The 25,717-nt window shown below is 35.4% G+C and overlaps 1 protein-coding gene and 1 long non-coding RNA gene across 3 annotated transcripts in view; one reads left to right on the top strand and one right to left on the bottom strand.

Moving 5' to 3' along the window:
- The window catches only part of LOC134671955 (uncharacterized), a 346,096-nt gene that overhangs the window by 39,360 nt on the left and 281,019 nt on the right, over positions 1 to 25,717 (bottom strand). The gene's annotated exons all lie outside the window — the stretch shown is intronic.
- On the top strand, positions 5,166 to 19,832 carry LOC134671941 (G-protein coupled receptor dmsr-1-like). 2 transcript variants are annotated; one of them, XM_063529815.1, is made up of 7 exons: positions 5,166 to 5,444; positions 10,018 to 10,176; positions 13,594 to 13,730; positions 14,927 to 15,029; positions 15,321 to 15,901; positions 18,118 to 18,172; positions 19,546 to 19,604. In XM_063529815.1, the coding sequence occupies exons 1-6, from the start codon at positions 5,166 to 5,168 to the stop codon at positions 18,140 to 18,142; spliced, it is 1,284 nt and encodes a 427-aa protein (XP_063385885.1). In that variant the 3' UTR covers positions 18,143 to 18,172; positions 19,546 to 19,604. The 2 variants fall into 2 exon arrangements, with proteins under 2 accessions (XP_063385885.1, XP_063385886.1); XM_063529816.1 differs by lacking the exon at positions 18,118 to 18,172 and having other exon boundaries at positions 19,546 to 19,832.

Genomic DNA, 25,717 nt, shown 5'->3' with positions numbered 1-25,717 from the left:
GCCCGAAGGGGGTTAATATATAAAGTATGACTCAAGTTAGACCCGGATCGGGTCTGGGCCGGAGCTGCCGGCGCTTAATTTTCTATGACAGCTTACCACGTGAGGCTTCATAGAAAACGAAGCCCCGGAAGCTCTGACCCGGACCCGGCCCGAGACACCGATGCTCGGGAAACGCTAGTGTAGGGTCCTGCGAGCCTATTCATCATCATCATCATCATCTCAGCCATAAGACATCCACTGCTGAACATAGGCCTCCCCCTTTTTTGGGGGTGAATGCCATAATCGCCACGCTTGGCAGGCGGGTTGGCGATCGTAGTCGAGTACACCGAATTTGAGGGACGCTGCTGCCCGTCCACCGGTATGCGATGCGGGATGCGGTCGGGATGGGAACCGGGATGCGGTATGCGAGCCTATTATGGATCACTTTATCCACATTTATCCACGTGATAAAACAACTGTCACTTTTTAACTCTGCGGGATAGAAAGAGACGGACATCGTTTTATCATGCATTCACGTAGACAAATACGACCATCATATCCGTACTGGGGTCGCTCTAAATGGTACACACTACTTTTATTTTACTCCCTGCTCAAAAAGACAGTAAGCAAATTTAGCGTCAGCCTCTCAAATGTCTTTCGTACTTTTTGCTTTCCTTGGGGACATTTAAAGGAAAAGGGGTGATAAACAAGTGTTGACAAGGAAAGAGAAAGGGACCAGGTATGTGACAAAATGTTGAACTTATTAGGAAAATGTAGCTGTGATGTGATGACATAGATATGATACTCTGACGTCACTAGCACCCTCAGCCTGAGTTTTACGCGGCCTTAAAACCGGCGACGTACGGTTGCAATGGTACTCATTAGGTATCTAGCATATAGTTAATACCTAATGTATAACTTAATTTATATATGTACTTAATAATTGGCAATCCTTTAGGACTTTGTTTGCAGCTTATAACAAACGGGTAACATATTGATATATTTTACATCACTTTCTATGGGAATTTGGCAACCTAATCCCAAGAATTGGTGAAGGCACTAATTAATGTCAAGTGATAGGTATCTAAAAGTCCGGGCCACCACTGTCTCGTATACCTACATACGTCCGTCTGGCTCATGAATAATTAAAATACTTTTGTCCGTATGCAACTCAATTTGCATCATTTGCATGGAAGGAATTTAATAAGTCATAGATTGTTTAATTATGAGCCTCTGCCTGCCATCTTATTAGCGTAAACTTCGTTAAACTATCCCCTCCCCTTCTTTAATTAATACCCATTTAGGTGTCTAACAACTTTTACAGTCATATTCACCTATCAATGTGGGGTCCGGTTACCTGTGATTCACGTAATTATCGATACCTTAGTGCACACTTGTCCTAATTACAGGGAAAATAGTATTGTAATTAGTGCCATATAGTCAAAGATAATAATAGGATATCCGGACTCGATATCATTATCCGTTTTTTTTTCTTTTTTGTTATGTAGCTGGAGATACGCTTAAGAGTCACTATAAGTTGCTAATTAAATACCTATGTTTCTCTCGATTAACATATTAAACAGGTTATAGACAAACTTTCAATCTTTTATTCTATATTCATAACTTTGTACTTAAAAAATATACTTACATAAATACATAAATACATAAGTACATATTTTATCATTAACCCGCGCAGTACGTTTTATGGCACTTTACAAAAACACAATGCTTTAAAAAAAGTAGGTCCTCCATGCATATGTGAACACATTCTTAACATGAGAAAAGTATCGAAACTTTTCATGAAAAAATCGTATATTTCGTATGTTTTATTTTTGGTAAAAATCTGTTTCCGCTACCCAAAAGTTATCGGGCAAAGTTATCTCTTTAGCAATTAGACTGCCTGTTTTCTACCTGTTTTCTTTTGTATATTTTTACTGATGTGTGTTCCAATAATATTACAGCTGATTTGCGTAGGTAATTGAGTACCTAGTACCTAATCATTCATTATTCGCACTCGTTACTGTTATGTTCAACGAGTAGAAACTTGCACCTAGCCCTAAACATTATTAATATACTCGTAAGCGAGTTAAAGTGAATGTTACACACGAGTCCAAATAAGAGACTAAATAAATATGACTGATCGATACACTACTCCGTAATCAAAAAAGTTCTCAATGATGCGGTTAAAACATTCGCGTTTTTCTGTTATCACTTACGATTTATTTTTGTAACGTCACAACGCCACTGGGGAAATCAGTATATTTGGTTTAAATTTTAAACTAGGTACTAGTGATGTACCGACTATTGATTTGGCCGACTAGCCGACTAGCCGACTAGCCGACTAATCGGCGCTCGGATGGCCGATTAGTCGGCTAGTCGGCCAGATCATTAATTTCACCTAAGTTCGCTTAAGATGCACTTAAAAAACAATCGTTTTTCACCTTTCGTCGCGCTATTCATCGTAATTAAGTATATTAGGTAATTAGGGAAAAATAAAATAATTCTAAGGCTATATTTTATACCACAACCGGACAATCAGGCAAGAAAGCGATCTCACGGTCAATAATTCGAAAAAAGTTTTCGTACGAACCCTAAATAGGAATTCGGGTAAAAAAGCTATGGTAATATTATATTTTATTTATTTATTTATTATTATAATTTAGTATAGGTTTAAGTAATTAACATAATATTAAGGGAATGTATACTAACACTATAGACATGGTCTGAAATAAATTGATTGATTAATAACTATGCTAACTATGGATTTGGTACAAAATTTTTACATTTTTTTTTCATAAACCCATTACTGTCAATTATAGCATATTTTTTGTTATTTTAGGAATTAAAAAATCATTTTGCTTACAACTGGATATGGTACAAACGTATTCTCAGCCGATAATACCGACATACGAATTCATTTCTTAGTGGAAATCACAGAGTGTGATCAAATCACGTCGCGTCACATAAAGGATGACTCACGTTAGACCGGGCCGTGTCCGGACCGGAGCTTCCGGCGCATCGTTCGCTGTCGCCCCTCAACTGCGACAACGGGTAAAACAAATTGTGTCACTGGAATTAACGTCGTTTTATGTGCCTAAATTTGACTGCGGCGGTATTACAAAATGCCGCCAAATTGCTTCATTTACGGTCAATAAAATAGATGCCTCACTCTGTTCGTGTTTTTTATGATCTTATACAGGTAACTGACGCGTTAAACGTTACTTGACGTCATTTGGTGTTACCGGGAATTTTGCTACGCTTGCCAATTTGCATAGATAAACGTGTTGAATATTAAATGCTGAATAAAATGTTGTTGTGGGTTCTGAAATACGAGAAAATGTAAGTATTTAAAAATAAAACAGTACATACTGAATAAACCAGATACTACTTTTACTTCAACCATTTTCCAAGAGTTATTTAAAAATAAATACGCAACTGGAGAGTGCGCTGACATTTTCACTTCAAGTTGTCTAATTAAATATAACAAAGTTTATTTTCACTACACCAGCTCGGAAAGGCTTAAGTTGCACTTCAAAAACTGATAGCAAAGTTACATTTTATTCACATGTGAGGCAAAGTAATCAAATGCAAATTTTGAGTTGTTTTCTTATATTTGCTGGTAGAATTGACTTTTAAATGATGATTTGGATGATAAATATTTAATAACATTCATTTGGATTTGATTTGGTTTGATTTTGTTTGATATTTTACATTTAATATTTGCTTCGGGTTGGTGTGATGAAAAATTTGTATTTTTGAAACCCTCGCTACGCTCAAGATTCTATTTTACGAACCACTCGCTACGCTCGTATCAATATTAGCCCGAGCGGTTAAACAACAACTTTGCCCCGTTGTAAAACAAATACATATTATTAAGTCGGCATATTACCTTACGCTTATGAACGTCAAATAAAGCTACACCGGCTCTAGCTCTCCTACACCTTTGTCCGAGACGACTTTACTTCCTCCTCAATTTGAGGAGGGTATCCCAATATCAGATCGGCAAGAAACTCGGCGGGACACATCTTTTCAAAACATTAGACCTTACAATTAACATGCATCAATTTAATAAATACAGTTTAGGTACGTAATTTACCTGAACTGTGTCACCTACTATAGTGTCCTAGACATAATACAATGATTTAATTACTACTCGATTTTATTATAGCTATTAAACCATAGAATACCTATCTGACTCGTATATAGGGTTACCAGATCCAAATTTGGGATTTCCTGACAAAATTCCTGATTGACGAATATTTTTCCTGACGCTCATATCTGTGACGATGGGAGGGCTAACCGTAAGCGAAATCTATGTATGCTTGATACATTGTTTAAATTTGAATAATTTACCTTTTTAGGTATACAATAGAAAAGTCTGTTAATTTACTAAAATTCCTGACATTTTCGTATTCCGGCCGCATTCCTGACAAACGGGCACAATTCCTGACATGTCAGGAAAAATCCTGATATCTGGTAACCCTACTCGTATATAAACATAAAAACAAAATTCGATATCAGAATGTTAGAACGAAATCAAAATTAATGGAATTTTAAAAAACTCTGTTAGATCCACTTTTTAGGTTCGCTCCACGTCTGTGAAACTTGAATGACGAATCGATGCAATTTATATAATTTGCCAATCGCAAATTATATCCAAGTGGAAAGGGTGGGATATGCTTTAATTAATGGGTCTCCAGCGGTTTAATATGTAGTAAGTTTGATGATAGGTATTTATTGCATATCGGGTAAAGTTTCAGCGCCAGACATTAGGGAGTAAGTTACAGGCATTCCTCCTGTTGCTGCGGTTGCTACAGGTGTATTGTGTTGCGAGGTAAGGACGCAAGCGAAGCTTACATACCTAGATGGTAGGTTGATGAAGGTTGATGTGGTAATAACAAACAACGTACGTAATTTGGTCAGGTTATTTGTTACCCACCAATTTATAGTCGGGAAAAAAAAGTGAGGCTGTGACAAAGACAAACAATACTAACCCTTTCTATGCTACTTCTACCCTCGTAAGTCCCCGCGTACTATAAAGATGTAGGTATACATGCAATAGTGTCAAAATATTTCATCTTGTTTCAGGCACATGATGCGGCCTTACACAAAATATCGAAGACATTAATTAATGGAAAATAAAACAAGTACACATAGTAAAATATTTTGATAACAATAACACAACAATGTCGAACAAAACGCAAATCGTTTTGGAGAAGATTTTCCAAGATATTCTCGCAGCGTCGGGAGATTCTTCAGAAACCATCAACCAATCCCAGATCATTTCGGTGCTTCGGAAGCAAGCGGGTAATGAAGACTTGGAGTCGCTGATGTTCAAGGTGATGAGGGATGCCCAGAGTCGTCTCAACCTGAGCTTGAAGCCGGAAACCTGCGGGTACTGTGCAGGAGGCTTTAGAGAAGTCATTGAGGCGTACAATGGCATTCACGGATACGTCAGTTTACTGGTAAGTTATCTTGTTCGGTACGATTTTATAAGAGGTACAGTCACCAAGAAAGTGGTTTACCACTTTTCGACTCTATCATCTGATTGATAGAGTCGAAAAGTGGTAAACCACTATCTTGGCTGACCGTATATTAATACCGATTGCAGAAAATCTTAACCTGTTCACTGTTAAGTTACGCCCGTAGGCTAGCGACGATGAGACGTAGACGTCGTAGCCAGTACAGATGTAGTGCATAATTATTTTCCATCGTATTTACATCGAAACGTACGAACGCGTCTTGCTATTTCAGTCAGTCTCGGTACAAAAAGCGCTGAGATTGACTGAAGTAGCATGACAAATACGAACGTTTCCGAGAAAATACGATGGAAAACAATGAATGCACTACATCTAGCATGAATTTCCCAGTATGTGGCGAAAATATTACAATTATATTGAGGAGTATTTGACAACGAGGCATGATTCGCGCTAAATTGATTCAATAAACTTTAGTACTTACGGATTATTAACTATACATAGGTCAGGCAACGAATGCTCAAAAAAAGTTGTAGAGGGAAATGCTAGGAACACAATTTTTGACTCCGTAACTTTATTTGCATTAATTAGGGGGTGAAGATATCAAAATTCTCCGGCCGTAGCACCTATGCCGGGAGGGAGGGGGTAAGGTCTCGTTTTTCAGTTTTTCACTTATATCTTGGAAACTATGCGTCTTAGCGACATGACTCCTTACACAAACCGAAAGCTGATTAAATTTTCTACAAGTTTAATATAGTCAAGTTTTATGATATCTTCTGACTTTGCTTGGTTTTTAACTTAGAGTGAAGTTTAAATTGTTTTCATTTTATTCGTTAGGTTATATTGTTATAATTATAGAAGTGATACCTACGCCATATTAGGAACCGAAAACGTTTTATAGTTATCTATACCTATAGTTTAATATGTAGTATCTATACAGTTTGTCAAAATAAGAATCTTGAAAACATAAAATTGTGACCAATATCATAAAAAGCAATTTCATTTTATACCAATCGTTTTGTTAATAAATGTTGGCTTTTATGTGGGTAATTAGGTAATTACATATATCAAACATTACACAGCTCACAGCCATAAATGTTGTACTTATCTAAATGTATGTTAATATTTCAGTGGAAATATTTAAAGTACGTTCTTACATTAAAGCAGCTTAAATGAGATCCACACGTATCTAATTTATTTACGTCACGTCACGTTCCGTTTACTTTGATGTGAAAACATAGTAATTACATCCCACACATTAAATTTTGCAACCGGAAAGGGTGGAAATAATGATAATAATAATTACAAACATTCCAAAATGTATGCGTCTTAAGGCCGATTAGTTATGAATGTGTGTTTAACATTAAATAATTTTACGGTTTAGACTCGCTTGATTATATTCACTCGCGCGACATGTTTCGGAGAACTTACGAGTAGGTCTCCTTTCTCAAGCACTAAAAGTGCGAACAGCGTTCACGACGGCCGTGTTTCGTGTCAAAAAACAGAAATACTTATTGTCTTAAAATTATTGAATGTTAGTTTGTCTCACAACTGTTTAAATTCGGAATGTGTGAGTTTGTTAACCTAATACCTACTTACTTTTAATAATGCTGATAAGCTATATTTCGAGTCTGATTCTAATTTAGATGACAATTTTTGTTTTGATCTTATTTTCATACGAGATTGAAGATCGCTCGCGCTAATCGGTGCACACGAAATGAAGTGAAAGTCGAGCGTGAGATGCGGACCAATCACCAAGACGATCATCAAGGTCTTATCAAAACCATAAGACATCGTTGAAGTAGAATCGAACTCTTGGTATGGTAATATTTTATGACTTGGCTCACAAGTTGGCAGTACATTCTTGAGCTTTACGCATTTAATTTAGTTTCATTCAAGGCAAAATCTTTTTGTAAGTTACTTTTTTAGGATACTCTAATATAAAACTGCTTGACTGATTAAAATTAAGTTTGGCACTAAAGGCCCCTACGAACCATTAGGTACGATATCTCAGCTAGGGAATGCAAATCGGTTATTTTCGGTTATTTTTTGTATGGAAATAATCGGTTATTAACCGAAACCGCGGTTATTTCCATACAAAAAATAACCGATTTGCATTCCCTAATCTCAGCCCAACAGAGTGAGATGGAGCGATATTATGTAGGATTATTTTATTTTGTTTATTATCTTCCTCGCGTTGTCCCGGCTTTTGCCACGGCTCATGGGAGCTTAATATGGTCCGCTTGGCAACTAATCCAGAAAATCTACAGCCAAACGTGACTTTCTAATAGGTTTTCCTATACTTATGAAAAAAAAAACATTGTTTAAAATTGTGTGATATGCGGAACTCTTATTCCGGAGTTTGACTCGCACATGACCGGTTTTTAAGTTTTTTAGTTAAATACCCTATAAAATATAACTTTCGTAAATGTATGATTACCCATATCGCTGGAAATTTCTTATTTCCCAATTATTTAGGCCGTAGTATTCAGCTCATGTTTAATTACACAAACGGGTCTGACGCGATATACATACTTTCATTTTTTACCTTAAATTCCGACGTTTCAGCTGAGTTGCACCAGCTGTGGTCACGTAAAGACTCAACTCAAACAGCTTCAACTCAGTTAAAACGTCGGAATTTAAGGCAATAAAAATAATGAAAGTATATCGCGGTAGACTCGTTTGCGTATAATTAAATAGGTGTGTGTACAAAACGCGAGAGTTTGAAGTGTTATATTCAGCTCATGGTTGCGAGTTACACAAAAGCCCTATAATTTTATAACCACCAAACGTCATTTCCTCTCAATCTAATATTGTTAATTAACTGTCTATAAAATATATGTCCGATTACGCCCAAAACATTTAAACAGAGCTTTACACAGGTAATCAGGATTGTATTAATATTTCATTAAATAATTGATAATTGCACAATACGAGTATATCGATAATAATATAAAATGCAGTTAATAATGTAAAACATGGAAGATATTTCGATTAGTTGAAATTAACTCGCAGTCGAAATTGGCCCGCTGCACCTTACTGATATATTAATTATTAATTTCTTTTTTCATTGTACCTAGTATGTTTGTAGTATTTTAACTGCTCGTACAGTAATAAACTACATATATACATTTACAGTAATATAATATACGCCACCCGCCACCGCTTCAAGTTCGTTGCCAGGTGGCTTGGGTTCGACAACGGCGTCGCCCTTCCGTGTATGGATTGAAACTCCTTTTCTACCCTAAAATTTTCAATTTGAATCTTATCTTTTGTTTTAAAATATATTTAGCTGAAATAGCGCGGTGTTTGTGGCACGGACATTGAAATGATCTGACTGACAGATTTGTTTATGCCGTGCCATTTGCGTAATCTCCGGTTCGATTTACTATTTTTTATCGCAAACGGAGAGACAGATTTATTTGCTTTGATAAAATAGAATCTAAAGAATGGTTTTTCGAGTGTTATGTTAAAAGAGTTAAGGTACTTACCTATTTATTATAATAGGTATAAATGACAGATTTCCATTTTGAAGGGTTCCGTTCTCGAATGGTGACAAACAGAATATACAGGGTGATTCATGAGACGTGAGCAGGACTAATCTTGCACACTCAGTAACTGATAATTGATCGATCACCGTCGTATTTAGGCGAAACAACCACAGTTTTTCCTATTTTTTAACTTTTTAGTGAGGGCTAGTTTAATTCTCTACAATCATGGTCACCCTACAAGACCTAATCACTGAACATAAAAACTCTTTAACCGTAATTACAGCGTTATGATTACGAAGAAAATAACTGTCAAACTTGAGTGAGATACGAGTTTTCAAAAGTAACCAGACCGTGATGACAGTGATGAGTGATGACATTAAATTTGACACAGAGTATCGGTAGTTTAGTATTCTAATTTTAGGGCGACCATGCATGTCGTAAATAAATCAATAACTTTTTTTTTCAACATGACTAGAAAATTAAATTTAATCTCACTAATACTGATACGAAACAGTTGCTTATAATTTACGAAATGCGCAGTGTTAGTCCTGCTCACGTCTCCTGAATCACCCTGTATACTAGTACTGTCTAAGCCTGTCCTCGGTCTGTTTGTTTGTCCATCCGTCTGCCTCTCAGCGAGCTTTATCTCATGAATCATTATAACTGTTATAAGAGTATTTTTTTCCTTATAAAAGTAAATTATGAATAATACATTGATATAATAAAATTACATTAAAATAACAAGTAACGGGAGTCCTTTAAGTCCAGTAAGAATTAAGAATTTATTGTAACCACTCATGGTCACTACCAAATTAAATATTAAATATTTATATGTAGCACTCTACATATAAATATTTAATCACATACTAAGTGTATCGCAGTTATGGCTACGAATCGATCTTATAATTTTGCTGAGTGAAGGTTTGATTTTAGTAAACCTGGTGCGTTTTATTCAATTCAGCGCTAACCTAGCGTGTATTTAAGCTGCAATAAATCAGAGCTAGAAACTACGCCCACGAATTTCAAAAAACGAACACAGGCGGTCCAGTAAGACTTCCATTGGTTTACAGGTGTGCACCATAGGCGTGATAGCCAACTGCCTCAACGTAGCAGTGCTGACGCGTAAGGACATGGCCGCGGCGCCTATAAACCGGCTGCTCAAGTGGCTGGCCGTGGCCGACGTGTTCGTCATGCTGGAATACGTGCCCTTCTCTATCTACAGGTATCTGGTGAGTGCCCTGCTGTTATTTATTTAAAAATTTTAATCAGCCCTATATCACAAATACCTTACACACTAACATATACCTACGAGTGTAAGCATTTTATTAAACTATCGTATAAGTACCGTAAAGGATGACTCACGTTAGACCGGGCCGTGTTAGGGCCGGAGTTTGCGGCGCTTACTTTTCTATGACAAGACGGGTGACCACGTGATGCTTTCCATAGAAAACGATGCGCCGGTGGCTCCAGCCCGGACACAGTCCGGTCTAACATGAGACATCGTAACTCGCACGCGTACTCGTATTTGGTCTACCGTAATTGATGCGGTTGGTAAGAAGAAGAACTAAGAAGTCATTATCGTCACCTAGAACTGGTTGAAAGCTTGACTGCTTGAAACTGTTTTGTATTATGTTAAATGTATCAAGTTAGCTAGGTACTTTTATTCCCAAAACTCAGCTAGGTATCTTACTAAACTCTAACTGCCTGTGATCGCCGTGATATTTCTTTATTAACTGCCTGAGGTAAGACATAGACCTAATAATTGAAACTGTCAGTTAGGATCTTCAATTGGCTGGCCGTTGCAAACTTGACCGTCATCCTGTAGTAGGTACGTGCCCTTCTCAATCTACAGAATCTTTTAATGACAATTGTGACTACTTATGTGAGATTCCAATTCCTCATCTTATTTTTTTTTAATTTTTATTCATCTAGCTTCGTAAATCTGATAATAAGTTAGGAACTAATTGACTTAGGAACTTGAAAGCGCTCAAGCTACATACAAAAGGATCCATAAATTGTTGTTGCTTCCAATTACAGCAGCTGTAATCACAAAGTCATTGTAAATAAGGCTGTATCTGGAATCTCTTTTCATTTATCGTGTGTCGCAGATTGACTTCCTAAGACACAGCAACGCCGAGTGAATCGCTAATGTCGGTGCTATTGTTCGCTTCTGTTCTGCTGTTTCATGCTTTAGAAATGATTTTTCAGTATTTCTGGTATACAAAGGGACTAGTGAAAGATGAATGGTTATCTATTAAGCTAACAATATGAGTGTTTCTTTTGTCTTTCTTTGAGAAAATTCAGTTAGTTTGTGGCTTATAATATAGTTTTTACACGACTGCCCAATAAAAGAGTATAGGTATTGTTTTTTATATATAGTTACTGGTTTTTAGTATTTCAGCTCAGCCAGCATTCGCATATTTTTATTATATTATGCGTATCACTACACCTTATAAAACAAAGTCCCCGCCGCGTCTGTCTGTTTGTGTGTTTGTATGTGCGTGATAGACTCAATAACTACTGAACGAATTTACTTGCGGTTTTCACCTATCGATAGAGTGATTCTTGAGGAAGGTTTACGTGTATAATTTGCTAAATCGTGCGAAGCCGGGGCGGGTCGCTAGTATGTATTATCAAATTAAGTCGGTTGTTGTTATGTACTTGCTTGCTATAATAACACTATCTACCTACAATATTGATTGACCAGAACTATTGTTTCACGTTACTCTGCCTTGCCTTGCAAATACAGTTTCCGTGTGATTATTTTCAAGACTTTGATTATAATAGGTATGTAAAATTTCATATAAAACTACTGCACTGTTGCAGCTTTTTTCTGTATAAATTGTGTCAATTACTAATATTCCTTATGCTTGATATTAGGTATGTAGAAGCTTATTTATCTACTTAGGAATTCGTTATAATTTGTTAATTTGCAAAAAACGTTCATATTTTGGGTAAATAAATTTATAACCACTCAAAATACGCGCACCAAATAAGTACACACACTAACCAATAACCATGTTCAGATAAAAGATTCCGATATCACTAACCGCCTAAATTGAGCAACAAAGAGTCTTTTATCCACTCGAACCCGAATCACACAAATGGTACAATTGTATGTCATGAGTGTCAGGACTGGACTAAGAGTACCTACCGAGATAATTTAAGTGGAAGGTGCTTAATGAAAAAGTAACAAGGCATTTCTTTTATCTTATTTATTTTATAAGCCAAAATATCTTATGATTAAGTTGGCTTAAAAGGCATTTTTTGTTTCGGGAACAAATTGTCAATTTTCGCCCATTTTTTTGAGAATTTCATTTTATTCGCCGTAATTTTCCTTATTAAAGTTAAAGCCACGTTTCGGAGCGGCAACCGGCACGTATGGAGGTCCAAGGGGGAGGCATAGGCCTCCATAGCATAGGTTCAGCAGTGGACGTCTTATGGCTGAGATGATGATGATGATGATGAAAGTTAAAGCTAAAGCAAAAACTTAATTTTATTGAAGTGAAAACTTCTTTAGCGGCGCTGTGCTCTTTTTGTGATGGGGAAAAAATGATAAACTCGCGAGAGCGTAAGACGTAAGACGGACAAGTGACCTGGCGGCGTAGCACGGTCGCGTTTTTATCCGTTGCCATCATGCCTGTCACGTTCTAACAAGTATGTAAGTGCGAAAGGGACGCGCATAGTGATAGTCGATAAAAATGGATCCGTGCTGCGCCCGCTGATCGAAAAACGGTTACAATGTCATTGAGTTTTCACTTCTGCCGGCACTCGGGTTGCCCGTTGTGTTTTTTATATATTTTTTATTACATAACAAAATAATTGCACACCCAAAAACATCGCCTATAGGTACTACGACTAGTTTTCAACGTTATGGTATAATTTCAATTCTTTCTTTACCTCCTCGACCAAAAATGGTAAAAATGCCGTTAGATTATGGTGAATTATTAAGAAATGAAAAATAATACCATCAGATTTCTAGCGAAGTGAAAAATGCGTACATACTTATAAGTTTAAGCCAAAATATTCGTGCAATAAATGAGCGCTTAGTTAAATCTCAAAAAATTACTTCTCAGTCTAAATTGAAGCCATATTCTGAATTCTGTCACTTGCTGAAAAAAAAATTGAGCCAACACGAAAAGTTTGATAGCACCGGCTTCTTAGAATATTTAGTTATATCTAATAAACGTTTATCACGTACAGAATATTAAATTATCTACGGGGTTGACATTAATGTACTTGAAAATAACTTATTGCTTAAAACATTTAATATGGTTTTTTTTCTGTATCCATGGATACGTAGGTACTTCTAGAAAGGGTCATACAAACAACTCTCCGTTAGGCCTCCCGCTCATTACGTCTTCGTCCTCAGATTACCTTTTCTATAGAGTACGTTTTTCTTATTAACTTTTTTGCCACTTACGAGTAACTCGTATTAATAAGAGCTTATTCCTCGAATATAAATATAATACTAAATATTTCAAATATGCCTTGGGTAAAAAAAATAGGTCTTATCGTAATACATAAATCGCGCTGTTTAGTACCTATACACAAGCAAAATGATTGAAAAACTTTAAGCGCTGTTCTTGGAGTAGGTAATTCGAGCCTTTAAGTTTATATTAATGTCTGTTTTCTTTTCTTTTCAGATTCTTCCCGAGAAGCTGGACTTTCCCTACAGTTGGGCGATGTATCTTCTCTTCCATATGCACTTTGCGCAGATTATGCACACTGCCTCTATCTGCCTCACTCTATCACTCGCTATTTGGAGATACATAGCTATCAAGTGAGTCATAATTATATTATGTATTAGGTATCTTCTTATTTTTTGCATGAATGTCATCTTGGTTTTGGTTTGAGATCATGAGATCTTATAATGAAAGGATTATACGATACGCTGTCCGTCAGTGTGCCAAATCTACTTGATTACTTACACATGTAAAAGTTAGTGTGAATATAATTAATAAACCATAATAAGATTTGACCCCATGATGCGAATTTTCAGTGATACTAGGTAATTTACTTTTAAATATTACACACTTGATCGTAACGGGGAGCTTATTGAACCGGTTTTGGGCTTCTGATCCTAGATATTACAAAAATTTGCATTTCGCCGTTTTCCACCGATTTTCGAGAGACAAAATCGAGCGATCGAAATTCAAAAATCGGCCCCCAGCTACAGCAGTGGCAGTTTGCGTGACAGATTTTGTACTTTAACTTTAACTCAAGTGAGTTAAAGTTAAAAAAGTTTTTCACAATTAAAATTTGATTGATGTAGGTAAGTTCTGTTTTTTACTTGTGTCTTGAAAAACGTCATGTGAAATACGTGTGTATTGGTCATTACACACATCGGCTTTCTTATTGCGTGCTCGCTTTCAGCTCGCCCGCACAATATCGCCTCGTAGTACAACGTACCAAGCGTAGCACACAACTTGTATCACTATTACTGTCGAAGAGATTCTTTAACACTGATCTTCGATTGTCACCGACATAAACAAGAAGAAAAGATTTCGAAATTTTAGCTTGTAAGATTTTTACTATTGTATGTACTCGTATGTTAGTTTGTAAGGTATATTTATGGGCCTTAGTTGCCTGATAATAAATGATATTTAATTCAATTTAATTTTAATTAATGCCATAGCCAAGCTAGTAAGTAATAAGCTAATTGTCTAACACTATCTCAGGGCCAAGTAGAACAAAGTAGAATCTTGAAAGCTTTCATTAGTTATTAATAAAGGCGATCCAGATGTCGAATCGCTTTAGAGGGTCTTAGACTTAAACAATTCATTAAATTAATAAGAAAAACAATTATCACAAAGAGTTGTATGCTAAGCTAAAATAAGAAAATAATGAAAAAATTTGGAGGAGTTAAATTTTCTGTAATCCTTTCATCAAAGGGCTGAAATATTTAATTAAACATTTCTCGATCACTGAAGCGAGAAAATACTTAGATTGAAGGAGTTTATCTAAATTTCTTTTCAGATATTCGGATCGAAGTCACATACTTTGCACGGAAAGACGCTGTAGCATAGCAATATTGACATCTTTCATTTTGCCGCCGATTCTCTGCGCACCTACGTTTATGGTAAGCAAGATAAACAAGTACGTGTAAGTAAATACTTACGTTGTACTTGTTGTAAATGAAATCATTTATATCAACGGTATACGAAGATACCGACCTCCTTTGCACAAACAAAGCCATAATAATATGGCAACAACACAGCCCTCATAAGTCCTTGTTATTACAACGGACACACGACTAGTCCACTATCACGGAACTCTACACTGTTTGGAGTGGAAATGGTCTTAGATGTTTTTTAAATCTTAAAGTATCATTGAATATGTGAAACATAAATATTTTGTTTGTCTTCAACAGGTATTCGATATTCACACAAAGAACGTTACCGACGCGAGCGGGAACCCCGGCATCGCATACCACGTCGACCCCGAGTTCAAAGGAACACTCTATCAAGCAAACTTCTGGGTTCACGGTGTCATTATAAAGCTATTGCCATGCTCCATATTGACGGTCATTAGTATATGGCTTATCCGAGCCTTATACAGTGCGAATCGGCATCAGAAAAACTTGAGGAGCAATACGGGTTGCCCGGCTGCGGAAAAGATGGTCAAGAGACAGCTGAAAGCCGATAAGCGCACAGACAGAACGACAAAGATGCTCCTGGCAGTGCTATTGCTATTTCTCGTTACTGAATTCCCTCAAGGCATTTTAGGGTTGATGAGTGGCTTGCTAGGATTGTGCTTCTTCAAGCGCTGCTACAATTTGTTCGGGGAGCTGATGGATTTTCTGGCGCTGTTGAATGGGGCCATTAATTTCGTGCTGTACTGCTCAATGTCACGACAGTTCCGACAGACCTTCCGACACATGGTGTTGCAGCCGCCACTCGCGCGGTGGCTACCGCCGGTACCCTCGCACTCGGACTCTCACAATCAAAATACGTATGTACCTATTATCATTATTAATCGCATATTGATACATCAGTGTTACTTACAATGTTGCTCCTATATTTTAGTGAACGTAATATGTTGTAACATTGTCAGGGTTAAAATCTAATGAAATGCCAATAAATACCGTGCATGAATATACGAGTAACTATTACTATATTAGTTCGCGCACCCGCCCCCATGATTAATGTTTATCAATTTAAATTGTCAAGTATGTAGGTATTAATAATGTTTGAAGGCAAGTCGTATATTGAACAGGGTGGCATTTGATTGGCCGTCTTCCTCCAAATAACGAATACAGAGTAAATTTGTAATATACAGTGGAACCTGGATAATTGCAATCTCAAGGGACCGGCCAGTTTTTGTCAATTAACCAGGTTTTTCATTTAAGCAGGTCGTGTCAATTAACGAGGTTCAAAAAATCGTTGTGTCAATTATAGAGGTTTCCATTAATAGAGGTTGCGTTCTGACAAATTTCTTTTATGGAGGTGCAAATAACCCTTTAAATTAGATTTATACGCTTACGTTCTGGGTTTCTGGTCTATATATTGCTTCTGTCTATACTTGCACTTTTACACTACATTAATTACCAGTTTATTTTCTCATCATTTGGGTTTAAAAAATTCCCTTGAATTGTAGAAGAAAGTTTTATTAGAATGTAAAAAGCCTACTTTGTTTTTTATTGATCAAAACTATTTCACCTACTACAGGCTGTGATAGATACCCAATAAATAAATTGAATTCTGGATGGAGATATTATAAATAAAATGACAATGATCATTTTATTTTTTATTAAAATATTGTTTCTGCTGTTTACAACTACATTATTTCAATTACAGAGGTAAGTAATAAGTAAGACTCGTTTCAATAATAGAGGTAAAAACAAGAGCAAAAATAACGGATTTTTTAGCACAGTGTCAATTATAGAGGTCTTAGGTTGCGATGTGGTCAATTACAGAGGCAAAATTACGAAAAGCACTAAAATCTAAATTGCAATTATAGAGGTTCCAAAATTTCAATTATAGAGGCCTTTTGGTCTCAAGGGACCGGGACCGGACTTTTGGTTGCAATTATTGAGGTTTTCCATTTATCCATGTGCCAATTAACCAGGTTTCATTGTATATTATATTATATGTAATATATAGGTAAGCTTTTATTAGCCGGGGGTCTAAAATAAATTGTTCACAAGATAGGTATTGAGCTTGGTTCTATTCTCTTCCCTAAAAACCTTAAAAAACATCTTGGAATTAATTTCAATTGTGGTAAATTAACTTATTATTAGTGTTAGCTTGAAATACAACCAATCAAAATTCTGGCTAGAATCAAATGATAAATTCAATTACCTATTTTTGAAACGTAATTAAAATATCATGTTTCGATGAATTAGAAATACAGTGGAACCTCGAAGGCACGAATCTGAGGGAAAACGCCAGAAAGTTCCTGTTAACAAGTTTCCTTCTTATAAGTAAAGAGTACCAATCTAGAAAATGTTATTTTAGATTTTTATTCATTTTAAAGACGTTCCGAGCTACAGAAATACGAGTATTATGAATAAACATTCGTAGTAGAGAGGTTTATAAATATGTACATACCTATATACGCGTCAAAGACGATTTTCTTATTATTTTCTTCGAGTTACAGAGGTTTGTTGGTAAATAATTTCAATATATAGAGGTGATAAAAGGACACGCCTTAATATAGAGGAGTGAGGGCGGTGTACTGGATAGCCGTGAAAGGAATCGTTGGTTACCTCCATAAATCAAATTTCTTATCATCTTAATTTATACTAACGAGGATTTCGTCTTATTAGTTAATTCAGGAGGTTCCACTGTATTTTGTACCAGTTTCATTAATCTGAATTCGTTTTCATTAAACTACAGGGTGCAGTGAGCTCAGCCCGGAAGGCTTAAATTATCAAAGAACCTTTTAAATTATTTTTGTTTTCAATTACTATGTAGGCCAGTAAAAGGTAATTTTTAAATTATTTATCTCATTATAGTCCAGGCCCCTTTATTTTTGCTTGTCTCGCCTGTGGATAAGCATTGATTTTTTATGCTCATCTTAATTATTCTATTATTGCGAATTAATTCATGTTTCAAGTTTTCTTAAAAAAATAAGGATGATTCGACCTATATTGCATGAAAATTTTAGCATGTTTATTATGTAATGCTTGAGCAATATCTTCAATTTTTTTTTCTTGCCTCATACAGGTTCACGGAAAAGATTAAAAGATAACTTCAGCCACTGGTGTACGAAAATGTGTGCGTAAGTAAACAACTGCGGGTGTGATGTGTTTATAATAGTGTTAGATCTAAATATAAATGCATATCATTCGTATTAAGAGTCTAGCACACTACAAATTAGTTTCCAATCAGCATAATAGTAGTAGTATTAGTAGTTGTAGTAACCAGTAAACTTTGTACTACCAAAAGACATTAAAATTGATGTACAATTAGTAAGAAGTACAAAGGCGAACTTATCCCTTTGAGGGTTCCCTTCCAGTTAACCTAATAATATGTGACCTTATCTATGAAAAGGGACCTTATTGTCGATGGCGCTTACGACATTATCAACTATGCTCCGATATAAATAAATTGCCGCGCGACGCGCTGTGCTGCGTAAGCGCCATCTACAATAAGGTCCCTTAAGATAATGCCCCATATATTCTAAGTGAACCTTAGACTGCTTTTAGGTTGCAATCAATTTTGCTTAAGATTAAGAGTGTGTAGAGAATTGTTTTGCATGCATTATGATATGAATGTATAGTCTGCATGTGATATAAGATATAAGTACTCTGTGATACTGAAATAAAACAAAAAAATACATTTAGAGCCTGCGAGAGAAAAAAGCGAATGAAACACGCACTAATTCAGTAATAACCTATTCATTCTTGGTTTGAAGAAATCACAATTCTGTCCAATCATCCTGTCTAGCCGTAAAGGCCATCATTAAAATTTACTTTCCTATGGCTGTGGCTGTTATGTCTGCTTGGCAAGGCAGAATAACAAAGTATATAAGTATGTCGAACTGTAGAAAGTAAGACCAGGCCGATTTTTGAATCTCGAGTGATCGATTTCGTCACTCGAGATTCAAATTGATAATTTTGAAATACGAGCAACAGGTAGTTATTGGGAATCTAAATTGACCACTCGTTTTCAATTCTATTGGTAGAATTACTAGAATTGGAGATATATTGAAGGAAAAATCATGAAATGTTGCTCTCGAAATTCAAAAATCGCCTGGGTACCTTCATTTATCAAATTTATGTAAAAATATCGAAATGTATGGAATGGAGAGTTAATTATCAGCATGGCACTGTATAACAAATCCATTTAAGACTAAAACTTAAATAGATTATCGTAAAAAAAGGAAAAATAAACGTACTTAGAAAGTACAGTGCTCTACCCTCTTAAGTGTCGGCGTACAATTTTTTGTACATATTCCAAAATCTATTTTGAACTTTTATTGTAACTAAAAGTTCCAATTTCAAAAACAAAACAATTACTTCTGGGTCTCAGAAGGCTAGAGCAGAAACGTATCATTTACTGCACACTTTTTAGAACAATAACGGTCCACTTTCAGAGCATGACAAATGAAAAATATATGTATTTAGTATTCCATGCATTTTTCGGTTTCAGAGCCAAGACATCGTTGCCGTGAGGGCGTCGAGCAAAAAAGGAGAAGGCTTTAGTGCGTGAACACTTTCTATGAACGAGCCTCTTATTAAGTGATTGTGAACGAATCATGTGGATGTACAGATTTAAAGACTGCGAAGCGACCGGTCGTGTTGTCCTGGACTATAACCGCGAAAATCGAAGTTCGCAAATTGCGGGCATTTTTCTCTGTCACTCTAATTACGCCTTCATTGGAGTAAAAGAGAAAAATCCCCGCAATTTGCGAATTTCGGTTTCAGCGGTAAATTTCAGCCTGTAAATTGACCAAAGGGGTGGTGGACCAACCTGTTGGGGACGCTGTTGTGTATGAGAATCCTTACGAGGAAACACTTCCATGAATAAATACTGTTACGTGTGAATACGACTGTTTTCTTAGATGTCATTAAAATACATTAAACTCAGAAAATATTAGTTCTTTTTCACTTTCATATGATTTCTTTGTGTAGATATGTAGCTGGCGTCCAAAGAGAGTTACATCGAATTTGCGCTCAATTGTCTATAGGTAGCAATTGTTTTTTTTTCACATTAATAGCGTAAATATGTACTTGTAACTATGTACTCGTATGCTATGTTTTTTTTTAATATGATGGTAAAATATCTGAAATTCGCTTGTTGCCTTAACAAGATAATTTAGATTTCAATTGTTAAGAAGTTTGGCAAAGATATATGTATATGTTTTATATATATTAAGTCATATAGTCTTAAGTTATAATTTAGTTGTTATTTTGTACTCTGTATTGACATGTTTTTATGAATAAAAATGCACTTGATCCTTTATATATATTAAGTTTCTAAATTATGAATATGTATATATTTTTGTTATGGTATTCCCTATTTATTTTTGAACTGGAATTAGTCTTAGCTAGGTATCTAGTGTACAAAGTGTGAATAAAATGGTTTAAGATATTTTACAGTACTTATGGGGCTGCTTTACCGCATTAGTACGATAATTAGCACATTACGCAACTATGTCGAAAATTTAAAGGGCCATAAGTATGTATTGTAAAACGTTGTACGATACATGTGCAAATAGGTAATTCAGAACTCGTGTCGATTTAAAGCGCTCGCTTCGATCGTGTTTTAATTTACCGCCACTTGTTTAGAATTTCCGATATTTCGCACTTGTATCGTAATGTAGGTACTATTAAATTGCCTCTCTCAGACGGCTCGATTCGGTAAATGAATTAGAGACTCACTAGATATGAAATAGTAAAGATATGTGTCGTTCCACTGCAAAAGGTACCTTATGGCGGCTGGCGCCGCGATTCGGGAAATGAATTAGAGATTCACTAGATATGAAATAGTGAAGATCAGGGCTCGGAATCGGTATTTTTAAAAAACCCCTAAATAGACCAATATTTTGAATTATTTTATGCTCTTTACGTAAGACTGGATCATGTATTTAGGTAACGAATTTGTGTTATCAGATTGTCCAATTAAAAAAGAAATAATAAACCAAAGAACGAAAAAGAACGTAATAATACCGGTATTTTTGTATGGAGCAAAAACCGGTTTCCGAGCCCTGGTGAAGATATGTGACGTTCCATGGGAAAAAGTACCTTATGGCGGCCGGCGCTTACGTCGCATAGCGCCGCAATAATATTGGAGCGGCTTTAATAATAGCGTAAGCGTCAACCGCCATAAGGTACCTTTTTCCGTAGGAGGTCACAGATCTTTACTATATCGTATCTAGTTAATATCTAATTCATTTCCCGAATCACGCCGTGAGTTACGGTGGTAATTTTATTCTGTACTTATAAGTACTTTTAGCACTAATACGAGTTATAATGAAACAACAAACAACAACAACAACAAACAACGCGCCAAAAATAACTGTGACCCTGAAATTATTTTTACGTCTATTTTTACTTTTACAGGTGCGTATCGATGGCTATAAACATTTTTATTATATTATCAGTTGCAATAACGCTTATTTAGTATAATTATTAAATAGTATAACAACACTTAATATATTTTCATATGATATAAATTATCATTTTATATAAAGATTAATTGGTCTAAAAACATTTAGCATAACATTCTTCAAGTATAATGCATATTTTCTAAACTGAATTTATGATATAAAGTTATTTCATCTAAAGTAGAATTGTTGATATACTGTATTAGATATATAAATCCGCATTTACTATTACACACTACAAAAAACGATACTCTTTCTACGTATAACGAACTGCTATTTATAACTAGGTAGGTAAGGTTAACAACTGCGACCCCCTACACAAAACCAACCGCTACCAGAATACTAGGTTAGGTTAAGAACTGCGACCCCTACACAAAACGAACCGCTACCAGAAAAGTAGGTTAGGTTAGGTTAGAATTGCGTCCATTACACAAAACAAACCGCTACCAGAATACTAGGTTAGGTTAGGTTAAGAACTGCGACCCCTACACTAAACGAACCGCTACCAGAAAAGTAGGTTAGGTTAGGTTAGAATTGCGTCCATTACACAAAACAAACCACTACCTAATCTGCGTTAAACATTTACATATGTCGCCATAAAAATACCTTTACTATAATATTATACCGAATAATACTTATATAATAATAAAATGAGTTATTATATTTTCTGAAATTATATTAAATGTTGTTATATCTACAGAAAATATATTAATTATTTTTATATCGATCATTACACACCCTATTTTTACGTTACATCTCTATGTTTTACGCTTAAAAGGTCTTTCACAGTCTAATTGTTCTATATAAAGAGACATGTCTATTTTTGTTGAGCTAATATTAGATAGTGTTACTTTACGAGTACGCTCCACTATTTCTAATGCTGAATGTATGTATTACTCGTCTTGTAGTACTATTATATACCGGGTGTAGCCTGTAACATGAGAAAACAATGAAAACATAGATTGGACTCCTCAAACGGTGACACTTTTGTTCAACAACTTTAAAAAATTATGAAGTCTAAATACTTCATAATTTTTTAAAGTTGTTGATACAAAATTTTTCAATTTTCCAAATTTTTCATACAAAATAAATATTATTTTCAATGGACGCCATCGCCACGCCATATCATTTTGATTGACGTTGCTTGTCACGCCTGAAACATAACAAAATTCGCAATACATTGCGTCTTGGAATAAACTTTAAAGTGTATTAAAAATCAAACCACAAGTTATTTTTAAAAGTCCAACAAAGTTAAAATGTATGTAACAAATGTTGGTCAGTATGAGGAGTACAGCCTACAGTTACATTTTTTGCTCATATTACAGGCTACACCCGGGACACCCGGTATATGTAGGTAGAGATTGTGTAGCCGGAAATGAAAATGGTTGTAATGCCTAAATTCCAACGCTAAATTATTTATTTTAAACTGTGATTGAATGCTGACTGTATATTGATAGGTACCTTCTAATAAATATTTGGGTGGGTAAGTATAAAAATGTGTAGACATGTGGATATTAGGAATAAATGAACTAGGACTATGCGAGAGAATAAATAATCAAATACATATTTTCAATAAAATTTTCGTGGTTGATATGGCCGATGGCCAAGAGGGGGAGAGGCATATATTTAGTTTACAAATTTTATTATCTATGGGGAGACAGCTGACCCTCCCTGCCACATCCTGGTGAAGCCCATGCAGTTAGTCTATAGTTCTAAACCATAAGAAACATATTATGCAACCAAGCAGGCATTTTTTGAGTTTTTAAATGCAGTCTACGTTAAAGCTGTTTCCCTACAGAACAGACAAGGGTCGCTGGCTAGTAATACGTAAGGAACTTGTAATTAATCTGTTTTAAGGCAACAAAACAAAAATAAGAATAAAACTAAGTTCAGGTCATCTTATTTTTTTTTTATACAAATGCAAAGTATACGTTTCAAAGTTTACAAAATGGGTATAGTTTATTGTTTTCATTATTAGTTCTCATAAATTTTGGGAGTATTAAAGCGTATTGTTACTGTAAATATAAAAATATATATATATATATATGTGTATATATATAAGATGTGCGTCTTTAAAATACTGTACCTAAACTTGAAAAAAAGATAATTATATTAAGACATGTAAGTACTAATTAAGCATTGTTAAATTATTAAGTATAGGTACAGTTTCTATAAGATTGTAGGTACCTAGGTTCTGGGGGGATAAAAAGGTATCATTCCATTTTTGACTGTACGTAAAAACAGCAAGTTCCGGCAAGCCGCGGAATGGAATATCAGGGGGGTCTAGCCAAGATGACAGTCGTTTACATTACACGATTACAACAAAACGTAATATGTCTCTATATCACTCTTTCATATTGCTGTGAGAAAGAGACAGATAGCGGTTCGTTGTCGCAGCGCAAACGATTGTCAGCTTGACTAGGCCCCCTGTAGGTATAACATAGTAAACGCACATTGTTTATGAATTTTATGATTATGTAAAGACATAACATAACACTTTTTTTTTATATTAGGCTGCCTAGTTCTAACAATTATTATTGTAAAATTTGCAAAACTATCAAGAAATTCATGGATACAGTTAATCATGAAAGGAAATTTTAAATATTATTTGTATTTCTCGTATACAATGTTATAACTTATTGTAAAAAATAAATGTTAAATGTTTTATTTATCAGATTTTTATTGACTGGAAATGAAACCCCATATATATATTACTAATTTCTCATTGCATGTTTGTCTGTCTATCGACATAAAACGACACGACGAAACGGCATAAAAATCCATATCTACTTATTTGAACAGCTCTCAACATAAAAGATACTTATTTTTGAGGTTGAATCAAGGCCAACAATGAGAGAAGTTTTCCCAGCTGGAGAAATGTGTCAGGATCCTTATAAATATAAAACAAATTCAGATTCATCGAACGTTTTTTAAAGAGCTCGAATTTGGACACTTTCTAGTCCACTATATCTCACATCTTCCATCCATCTTTTCTCACAAGCTAAAGACCGACACACAAAGTCACTAAGCCTTTGACAAAATAACGACCTTGCATTATCCAGCCTAAAATTAACCGGACCTAACCTATACCGGACCTCACACGATGTACACAAAAATAATTATATTAAGTATAATAACATATCACATGGATCAAATCAATAGGAAATACGAATACCAAATAATTTGAGACCATTCTACATAAACACTGGATAAGAGTTAAGTACTATTCACTGAAGTCCCCAATCCGCATTGGGCTAGCGTGGGGACTATAGCCCAAGCCCTCTCGCGCATGAGAGGAGGCCTGTGCCCAGCATATACATATAGGCTGAAAATGATGAAATGAATGATACTATTCACTGTAAGAGTTTTTGGTGATACCTCCCCTTTTTGGTGATAAAAGTACTATTACAAATAGTACTTTTTTATCGCATAAGTAATCGGCTTTATCTATTAGGTTGACCTGAGACTAAATTCCTTTGTCCTTACAAGGTACGAGTATACCTATTCCATGAAGGTAAATGTATTGCCTACTTAGGTATATTCTGCCGTATTCGAATTTCAAGATATTCACAAGAGACGACACGTACTAGATCCATTCTAGATACGTTGTAGTTTAGATATCAACTAGTTATCTTTTGCAGCGCAATTCGGGCAACCAATGTCATTTTTACGTTAGATAGAATAAGATAATATCTATTAGATATGAATTGGATCTCTAAGTCATATCCTGTGGAAATCGTTCAAGAGTATCTCCAGAATCGCGCAAATGTAAAATTTGACAGGTTAGATCTTAAACATATCGTTATTGTATCTTGGTGATGTCTAATAGATGTCTATTTCAAAATCCGAATCGGGCCCATTGGCATTAAAGATGTTAGAAGTTTTGAAGTTCGAAGAATATTAACTACTTATCCCCTTCCGTGAACAAGTCAACAGATCCAGTTGCTCCGGTAACTATTGAGATTACATTCAAGTGAGGACTGGGGGGCAATTTTTAAAATGCGAGCGCTCGAAATCGAAAGCGAGTAGTCGAAAACAATTGCATAATTTTCGATTATATTATATTCCTTCAAGGGATAAGAAAGAGGCGTGGTAATAAACTCCGAGGGTTACCAGCGCTGCAATGAGTTAGACTTAAAATGGGAGATAATAATATTTACATTTGTTTGTTTTGTACGTCATGGTCGGTATTTTTCTCTCTTTTTAAGCTATGGC

The sequence above is a fragment of the Cydia fagiglandana genome, chromosome 16 (genome assembly GCF_963556715.1).
Source record: "Cydia fagiglandana chromosome 16, ilCydFagi1.1, whole genome shotgun sequence".
NCBI classification, from domain to species: Eukaryota; Metazoa; Arthropoda; class Insecta; order Lepidoptera; family Tortricidae; genus Cydia; species Cydia fagiglandana.
Note: the sequence above shows the minus strand (reverse complement) of the source record. Positions and strands in the feature narration are given on the sequence as shown.